We start from the raw sequence: 10349 nt of genomic DNA, 5'->3' as shown, positions 1-10349 counted from the left end.
TCTTACATGGCAGCCAAAAAAGAGGTTAAAAGAGTATTGAAACTGCTGTTGTGTTTTTAAAAGAGACATCAATCTGTAAGCACTTATAATGAATTAATCATGTTTTACACACTACAATCCTACCACTACATCAAGTAGATAAACTGCAGATACATGTGAGCCAGGTCTTAATTGTTGAGTTTTCTTTTGTTACATGTATACATCAGACGGAGGTTATCAAGGGGCCATGTGGCAGTGTTGGAATGACATTCAGGCATGTCCCTGCCAGCGAGGGGGATGCAGTGCATGTCAGCATCGAGACGGTCACACCCAATTCCCCTGCAGCCTTGGCAGACTTACAGAAGGGAGATCGTCTCATTGCCATTGGAGGTCTGAGATGTGCTACTGTACCTTTTTCACTATTTTTGAAAGTGTCATTCATTTTTTTGCAGTTTTTTTTGACAGAAAACATATTTCCTGTTGTTGTTTCTGTTAACAGGTGTAAAAGTGACATCCTCAGTTCAAGTGCCCAAACTGTTGAAGCAAGCTGGAGACAGGGTGGTGGTATTTTATGAGAGACCAGTTCGCCACCAGACTCCCTCTTTTGGAAGCCTGGGAACTCTTCAGGAAGGATTTGGGCAGATAGAGGAAACAGGTTTTATTTCCCAACCAGGGGGTTATGAAGAGGATCCAGCCCCTATCACCACCCTTTCTGACATATCTGACAGCAAAGACATGGACTCTGAGTTTGAAGAATTGATTGTGGACTCTAAACAAAGCCAGGCTGGTGGCCCTAACAGCAGTACTACAAATACCAGTGACACTAAGGAAGATTCTTTACTTACAGTAAACCAAAGCCCTAAAAGGACTGTTGCCAACTTGGCCACCAAACCCCTTGGTACCATCTCACCTATCCTCAACCGCAAGTTGAACCTGGTGGGTCTCCAGTCACCACTAAAGCCCCAGCCCAAAGAAACACCAAAGCCCTCACCACATAAGACCAGTAGTGATCCAGGGGAGGGTTTGCAACGGCCTACCATTCCTCCCCCACCTCCTCCTTCTCGACCCCAAGTGCCCCCAAGACCTCAAATAAAATTGACATCAGCCCCCCCAGAAACCAGTCTTTTGGAAGGAATTGATTCTGTTACAACTACAAATGCCACCATTGCTCCTACACTGACTACCACTATTAGTCCTTCTGAAAAATCTCCAGAAAAAGTACCTGTCACTGGAGCCAATGAGGACAAGGCTGGTACTGATAAGATGAGTCTGAAACAGGCTGAGGGGAAGCAGTCTACCCGGCAAACAGAGTGTAGTGATGAACTGCCAGTGTCTTCCACCATGACTAGCAACAGCAAAGTGGATCAAGCAAAGGACAAAACTTCAGATAGCTCCTGCAGTACACGGGACATTCTGGAGGACCACTCTCTCTGGGAATCCCCGGAAACCATGTTTCGTAACCAGACAGCCCATTGGAACAAAGCATCTGTGGTGTTTGAGGTGGAGGGCAACCATAAGTTCCTAAATGTGGCCCTGTGGTGCAAAGATCCCTTTAAGCTTGGCAGTTTACTGTGCCTGGGTCATGTCAGCCTCCAGCTGGAGCATTTGGCCCTGGAATGTATGGCCACATCTTCAGCAGAATACCAGAGCACCTTTAGGTTGGGGCCTCCAGAACCCAGAGCTAACGTCAGCCGCACTGCATTACGTGGCCTCAGTACCCACAAGGGTTTCAATGAGAAGCTGTGTTATGGAGATGTCACTCTGAACTTCTGTTACCTACCTGAGGGTGAGTTAGCGTATCCAGGGGGGCTGGCAGAGAGGGAGCGAGAGGGTAGTCTCCACCATGAGGATCTAAGGGAGAGAGAGAGGGAGCATATCCCCTCAGCACCTCGTGATGACTTGGCCTATGGTGCCATGCAGTTGGTGGAGGTGCGTCACAACTTCCAGGACACCCAGTTCCAGAACCCCACCTGGTGTGAATACTGCAAGAAGAAGGTTTGGACCAAGGCAGCCTCCCAGTGTATGATTTGCGCCTACGTTTGCCACAAGAAGTGCCAGGACAAGTGCCTCACAGAGAATCCCTTCTGTGTGGCAGCGACTGAACGTCGTGGAGCTGACCCTGAAGCCAAATCCACCCTCAACCGGGCCACCAGTGGCCTAACACGCCATATAATTAACACCAGCTCCCGCCTCCTTAACCTCCGCCAGGTGCCCAAGACTAGGCTGGTTGAGCAGGTTGCTGATGTTTTGCCTGGAGTGGTGGAACCCTCACCCAAGCACACCCCCAACACTTCAGACAATGAAAGCAGTGATACTGAGACGTATACCAGTGGTGCCAGCCCCTCAAAGCAGCCCGCCAGCAGTGGTGGAAGCAGTAAACTTGTGCGCAAGGAAGGTGGATTAGATGACAGTGTGTTCATTGCTGTAAAGGAGATAGGCCGTGACCTGTACCGGGGTCTGCCCACAGATGAGCGCTCCCAAAAGCTGGAGTTGATGCTAGATAAGCTGCAGCAGGAAATTGATCAGGAACTGGAGCACAATAATGCTCTTCTGCTGGAGGAGAGGGAGGCTACAGACGCCCGGCGCAAGGCCCTAATAAGTACTGCCTTGGCCAAGTCTGGGGAGAGACTCCAGGCCCTTACCCTGCTCATGATCCACTACCGGGCAGGCATTGAAGACTTAGAGTCAGTAGAAAGCACCTCTCCTTCAGAGCAGCAGGGTTTTAAAGGCAAAGGAGAAGCCCTTGAGGAAGAGTCCCTGATGGGGACAGAGGTCTATGACAGTGACATATGCAGCCCTGTCGAAGTGCAGCTGTTGGATGACATTACTGAGGAGCAAATCTGTGTGGAGGCTCTCCAATAAATAAGCCTAGAAAAAAAAGAGGAGGAACCAGTAATTGGGCCTGGTGCCTCCCAGCAAATTTAAGTCTAGCTTGTTTTTAGACATTTGGAAATTTCAGGGAAGTTGGGCTCCAGTGTCTGATTCACAATTTTTTTTTATTTTACGTAAAAAATTATATCCTCACTTAGGGTTCATGGTTAACCTGTTATTGATTTGCACAATGTGATGCCGTTTCCATGCTCTTGGTTTTTAAAGGGAATTTTAAGAGCTTCACTATTATCTGCCCACGGTTGTACTGCATGTATACCCCCCAGTTTTGTTATTCTGTGGCTTATAAATGTCATTGCAAGCATTTAAATCGGGTTACTTTAAGTACTAGAAAATGTGCATTTTTCTATGGAGTTGTAGTCAGAATCACAGAAGGAAAATATTTGTCCAGAATTTGTTTGCTGTGAATAACAAGCCCATCTGAAGGTGAATAATGGAGTATTTAACAGTGTGGATACCATTAGAGAAAGCAGGTTTAGACATGCACCTCAATGGAACATGTCATTTATCTGAGAACCTAGCAAGTGGTCTTTTTTGTTTGTTGCACTTTTATATTATATTTGGATTTTACCCAAAGCTCTTTGGGATTTCAGCAACTGCATAATTATTTGTGAAATCTTACTTCCCTCTTTTCTTTTCTTATATAGGTAATAGATTTTGACCACACATATTGTAAAGAGGTAATTGTCCTTAGCTGCAATGAACCAATTCTTCTTTGTTTGTTTTGCCCAGTGAAATTATTATTATTTTTTTTAAAAAGGCCAACAGCATCTAAAACTCAGCTGATGCACGTTGCTAACCAATCAAAAATTCCATGGGTGCAATGTAAAAATAGCACATAAGTAACTTTTTATGAATGTATGTATGTATCTGAATGAATGTTACCCAGGAGCTCTTGTGATGTTAATAAACTCCCCATCTTTTATTTATTTTGTTAAATGTTTGTGTGCTTATGTGTATGAAGATCATCTCTATACTTCAAACCTAATGATGTGATTATGTGTGGATCATTTGCCTTTGTGAGTTTCAAGCCCAGTGAATTCATGTTTAGCCCTTTCTATGATCTGTGTATATCCATCTGGTTGGCATTGCCCCCCGCCATTTCCTTTCAAAACATCAAGCATTAATGTAGCTTGTTACAGGGATTCTGTCCTAACAAGCTCCAACCCCAGTGCTATCCTCAGACAGCCACTGTAAAAGAACTGTTCGCAAAGAGGGAATATCTTGCTCTTGCATATCTGAAGAATCAATCTGTTTTTTTTTCCCTACCTTTGTTTTTTCATTCTTATAGTTATTTTGCCAATTAGTTCTACGTCACATATGACCTGCATAAAAATAGTTGAGTTTTCTTGAGTGTTCTAAAAAATATCAACAGCAGGCGATGGTATGAGCCCATCAATACTGCAAAAAGTTCAAGTATAGAGTCGAAACTTCATTGAAAGTAATAAGGCATTTAAACAGGAAACAGCTCTGTGTCTGAAAAAAGTAGATGATAAAACACAATCCAGAATCCAGTTGTAGTAAAAGGTTGATGAGTTGGGTTTGAACAGTTATTGAGGCAGCAATCAGTTTATCTTTTATCCTGACAATCACAGTGTAAACCATAGAAATATTTGGTCCCTGTTAGAAAGTAATCTACCAGGAATGTGGATATGCAAATTTTTATTTTTTTATTTATCAATTCTTTTTACTGATTTTAGCTGTCTATTTGCAGCAGTCAAAAGAACACTTGTTCTTGCACATAAGAAGTGGTTTTGTGGGTCATTGCTTACACATTGATGACCAACTATCAAAGTCATTGTCCTCTCATTGTAAGTGTGGAAGGGCGGAAGGGCACAATGAGGAACGATGGCCCAAGTACGTTTAATATGGCCTTAAATGTTACATAGATGTAGTAATTGTTTTGCCTAACAAAATGGTCTGTGGTCAGGTACCTGGGGTTAAGAGCAACTACCCTAGAGACATCTATAGATTTTCTTGTACAAAACAAATTGATAGTAGATTTATCACTACGAAAAAAACAAAACACCCAAATGCACTGAGCACTCGTCCAAGCTCATGGAGCAACAAGAAGTAATCAGCTAGATTCAGAACAAGCATAGATACATTTCTTGCTCTTTTCTGTGTATAAGAGATGTTCCTTATGTAGATAATGGCTTACTGGCTGCTATACTTTTCAATCTCTCAGTCTCAGTGTATCTTGATTTTTTAGTGCATTATTTTTGAAGGAAATTAAGCTGTCTGTGCTGTCCCCATGACTGTGCTTCACATTCTCATTGATCTTCTTTTAAAAAATGTTCAGTCTGTGTGCCCATCTGTCTGATAATGTAACCTTGGTTTTCGGGGCCAACGAGAACCTGACCCCTTTATTCTGAGAATCACTGCTATTGCTGCTGATGCTTTTGTTACAATGTGCTTTTCTGCAGAACTCATTATCACATGCTTCTTCCACCCACCCCTACCCAAAGCCCTAACTTTTGAAACCTTGAAACTGCGCTTACAATATGACTGCCCACCCTGACTTTCAGCAGATCAAGATGGTGTTTTTTTTGTGTATGTGAGGGATGTTGTACACAAGAAGGTTCATGTGATGAAGCTTTATTGTACATAACATAAATAAACAAGCTCAAATGTATTCCCCTCACACTGCTTTGTGGTTTAATCAGCTCACACAGGTGAACTTTGAAGGCAAAATCTGTGATCCAAATCTAAATGAGTCGCAACACCAGCAAATCAAAACACAAGACTCGACTTCTCTATTTCATCCAAACTGAACAAGGACATGTGCTTTTTCTGTGAATGACAAAACCAATACTGACTCGTGAACAAAATGATTGCCTCAGTAGAAAAATTATTTTACAATGTTCTTTAGGTCTATAGATTTCGACCATAAAACATTCATCTTATTATTGCTGTGAGCTTCAATGACCATGAAACTTGGCCCAATAACTGGAAATTATGTGCAAATGCTAACAAACAAATACAATTGGCAAGAAGAAGGCCCCAAAATGCAGCTGTACCCCTTCAACCTTAATTTCAATTGGCTTTAAGTTAGACACACAAGTCCTGCTCGAAATAGCCTCTTGGATCCAAAAAAGACAGACGGTGCCACAAACAGGAAAAACATGTGCCGCAGAACCCAGTGGACAGAATTTCACCATTTCAGTGTCTAAATCTGAAGTGCCACATTGATAGATGCAGTCAGGTGTGGCATATTACATATTTGCTCTTGGTTCAAGATGTCTTTGAGCTTCCTGATTTCACTCATTTAAAGCTAGGGTCTGTAATGTTGTTCAGAAACACATTTTGTTATACTGGGTGAAATGATCCTGCTATCCTGAGAGTAGTCAATACATTATGTATTCAGAAAAAGGAACGAAAATAATCAGACCTCTGTGGCAGCTGTAGGACTGAGAAAAATCTGACCAATCCGTGCAGTCCAGCCCGAATAGCACGGATTGGTCAGATGCAAGGACTGGTCAGATGCCTTCATGTCTCGTTTTGTCCCTCCCTCCTCCGCGCTCGCACTGATGCCGGAAATATACAGCACACTCCTCTGCTGAAATAGGAGTTGCAGGAGAAGACGTTCATTTGGTTACAATGGCAGAGAAAATGCAGTCAGCGTTACTTGTAACAGCTCACCCCTGCTAAAAAGGCAAGGAAAAGAAAGCCTGAGGCAGGAAAGGCTGCCACGAAAAAGGCTCTGAATAAAGAAAGCGGTGGAGACAACTGGGGCATGTGAAGGGCTTGAAAAGTGATGCAGAGGTTGCTTTCTTTCTGTTGGACAGGTAATTATTTGTTTTGTTTCAGGGGGATTTGTTATTTTCATGAAATATGTGAGGTTTGCCAACTTAGCTACGTTTGTAGATCGTATTAGCCCAATGCTAACGTTAGCTTCTTTGTGTGTTGTTTTTAGCCATGAGAATGGCTAACGAGTCCGCCCAATTTCCACTGGATAGGGGTCCGCTGCGTTGCGGCTCCGATCCGGTTTTGCTCCGCCTTCCGGCAATCCCCACTGGTTGCGGTTTGAGTCAGCAATGCCGCAGTACGGTAGACAGCTGGCCTCACGATGTGTGCTAATGTCAACACAGAGTGTTTTCATTTGAAAAGTAACTGGATGTAGTTTGTTATTTTAGCGCTCGACTTCCTGTCTGCTCCGTGCTAAATTCAGCTGAATTGCTGCGTATTGCTCCAGCATCTCCTTCTCCCTGCTGAGTCCCACCAACAGATGCACCTTCAAGTTTGTGGGGGCGTGGCTTTGAACGGAGCACTGACGGGATGGGGGAGGGGGGGTGGAACTTAGAGGAGGTGCCACTTTCAAATCTTGCTAGCTTTCTTGCTAGCTCTCCAGGATTGTAGACCCTAGCTTTAATAAAAAAAAATTTCATCAAATTCAGTTCAAATTCAAAACTAGCTGAAATGACTATGCTTGCCGTGGTGAAGCCTGAAACCTTGTCTTTTCTTTAATTTTGGCCCACTCAGTTGCTTCCTTTTGTTGAGAGCAAGAGGGCATGAACTGGCTAGTCACCGCTTGTGGCTATATTCAGGATTCAAGCCCTGAAGGGGCGGAACTCAATAGTTTTGTTTTTTTGCTTGTAATTTGTCTCATGCTGCATTGGCTCAAATTGCCATGAGCTCATATGAATTACAAACATGAGCCTTGGCTGAGTAAATACATACAAAATATGTGCCTAATCAACCAGATTGTGGTGCTTTAATTAATTCTCAGAATTTAAATGTTGGAAGGACCATGCCCCTTAGATAGAAAATCCCATTGAACTAACTGAAATTGGACACGTACCGTAAGTCCAGCTAAAACTTAACAAAAAGCCTCTTAAGCTAATTCATTGAAAAACAGCAATGCCAGTTGAATTTTTATTGTATCAGTACCAAAATTGGAATACAGCATGTTTGACTGACATACATATTCTTGAAATAGAAATGAGCATGGAAACATGGCAACTATTACCCAAAAATGTGGCAAGGGATGGGGCTTAGTGGGAAAATGGTCATAACTCATTAACCATTTGTGAAGTCCTCAACACCGAGGTGGTATCTTCAGACTGTGTTTGGTAAGAGGTCAACAAAAGCAGCCTGACACATAGGGGATGCCCCTAATCGATGAAGGGTGTCCTAGAAGCAGAGTGCATTCTCAATAATGACAATAAGAAATACTTGTCAGCCTGTCCCTTTTGTCCATTTGCCACAACACAACAATGCCAAGATCAGAGGGGGACGGTGGAGTTTGGGCTACAAAGTCTCAGAAGGAGGAGTGTTTTTCTTTTTGGGAGGATTGGAGGAGATAGGGTTTGAGAAGAGAAGAAGGAGCCCTGAGAGCTCTTAGCTAGTACGATCTCTGGACCTGCTTGGGTGTATTGGGGTTGATGTCTTGGAGAACACAATAAATTATATTGCAACCGACTATACTATCACATTCAGTGATTTTCTTTAAGCATTTTATGTGACTCTGGCATGACAAACTCATACGTCTAAATATGGAATGTACCAAAAAAGAGATGCAAATTGGTTGAAAGGTTCCAGGTCCAAATAGATTTGGCCTATATCCGACGAATCTGCTTAACCCAGGCACAAAAATATTTCTTTTTCTTCCAACAGTTAATCTCTCATTAAATAAAGCATAAAAAACACAATAGCAAACCACATGGTGCCACTTTTGGAGACATCCTTGAATAGAATGAGCATATCCTCATGGGGCACCTGTGCACCAGACATACTTAATTTGGAAGAATACCATTTGTGTACTCCCATAGATGGCCTTTCAAAAAAATATTTCAGTGAAAAAAATATTACATTTACTGTAACAAAATGAAAAAAGTAGGAGCCACTGTGAGAGAAAAATGCTTATGCAGATGTGAAAATTGGTGATTGATGTTTTCGTCTGCAGAATATGTCTGCATATATGGCAAATGAAAAACAATACATACCATTTCTTGCATGGAATGCAATGTGAATGCTGAAACTTTCACTCTTCACACTTCTTCCCACTCTTTTCGGAACATGTTGCCTGTTTTTTTTTTATTTATTCACTACTCGTTTGTTTGTTTATGGAAGAAGAATTGTGTAAAATAAAGATTTCAATCAATCAATAAAAAATAAATGTGGAGAAAGGTCACTAGCTTTAAAAGTATAATAGGCAGAAAACATTCAACAAACATTTAATGTCTTTGGATAGCCTATTTGAGATTAAGAGATATGAAGGTGACTTCATAACAAATACTGTATTTTAATTTAATTGTATACCATTAAAACCTAATAGGAAATGGGGGAGGAGGGAAGAAAAAAACGGTTGGTGAAGAGGAACAAGAGGAGGAGGAGGAAGAAGAAGAAATATGTATGTATGTATGTATGTATGTATGTACAAACCCCAATTCCAATGAAGTTGGGATGTTGTGTTAAATATAAATAACAGAATACATTGATTTGCAATTCCTTTTCATCTTATATTCAATTGAATACACTACAAAGACAAGATATTTAATGTTAAAACTGATAAACTTTATTGTTTTTTTGCCAAATATTCACTCATTTTGAATTTGATGCCTGCAACACGTTCCACGTTTCAATAAGTGTTTTGGAACTGAGGACACTAATTGTTGAAGTGTTGTGTGTGAAATTTTTCACATTTTTGCCTGATATAGGACTTCAGTTGCTCAATAGTGGGGCCTCCGCTGTCATATTTTGCCCTTCATAATGCGCCACACATTTTCAATGGGAGACAGGTCTGGACTGCAGGCAGGTCAGTCTAGTACCTGCACTCTTTTACTACGAAGCCACGCTGTTGTAACACATATAGAATGTGGCTCTGCATTATCTTGCATAAATAAGCAGGGACATCTCTGAAAAAGACGTTGCTTGGATGGCAGCATATGTTGCTCCAAAACCTGTATGTACCTTTCAGCATTTATGGTGCCTTCACAGATGTGTAAGTTACCCATGATGCCATGGGCACTAACACACCCCCATACCATCACAGATGCTAGCTTCTGAACTTTGCGCTGGTAACAGTCTGGATGGTCCTTTTCCTCATTGGCCCGGAGGACACAACGTCCATGATTTCCAAAAACTTGAAATGTGGACTTGCCCACAGCACACTTTTCCACTTTGCTTCAGTCCATTTCAGATGAGCTCGAGCCCAGAGAAGCCGGCGACATTTCTGGATGTTGTTGATATAGGTCTTTCACTTTGCATTGTAGAGTTTTAACTTGATGTAGCGACGAACTGTGTTAACTGACAGTGGTTTTCTGATGTGTTCCTGAGCCAATGTGATAATATCCTTGACAGAATGATGTTGGTTTTTAATGCAGTGCCGCCTGAAGGATCAAAGGTCACGGACATTTAATGTTGTTTTTGGCCTTGCCGCTTACATGCAGAGATTTCTCCAGATTCTCTGAATCTTTTGATGATATTATGGACTGTAGATGAAGAAATCCCTCAATTTTATTTCAATTGTACGTTGAGAA

The 10349-nt window shown here is 42.0% G+C and overlaps 1 protein-coding gene across 1 annotated transcript in view; it reads left to right on the top strand.

Moving 5' to 3' along the window:
• The window catches only part of pdzd8 (PDZ domain containing 8), a 76659-nt gene extending 71156 nt beyond the window's left edge, over window positions 1-5503 (top strand). The window contains exons 3-4 of the mRNA XM_030440882.1: window positions 207-369; window positions 479-5503. Of these exons, the coding sequence (XP_030296742.1) occupies window positions 243-369; window positions 479-2841 (2490 nt within the window). The 5' untranslated portion in view covers window positions 207-242 and the 3' untranslated portion in view covers window positions 2842-5503. The remainder of the gene's footprint in view (window positions 1-206; window positions 370-478) is intronic.
• Window positions 5504-10349: the final 4846 nt, after the last annotated feature.

The sequence above is a fragment of the Sparus aurata genome, chromosome 15, assembly GCF_900880675.1.
Source record: "Sparus aurata chromosome 15, fSpaAur1.1, whole genome shotgun sequence".
NCBI lineage: Eukaryota > Metazoa > Chordata > Actinopteri > Spariformes > Sparidae > Sparus > Sparus aurata.
The sequence above is the reverse complement of the archived record's forward strand: the minus strand, read 5'-3'. Positions and strand labels throughout refer to the sequence as shown.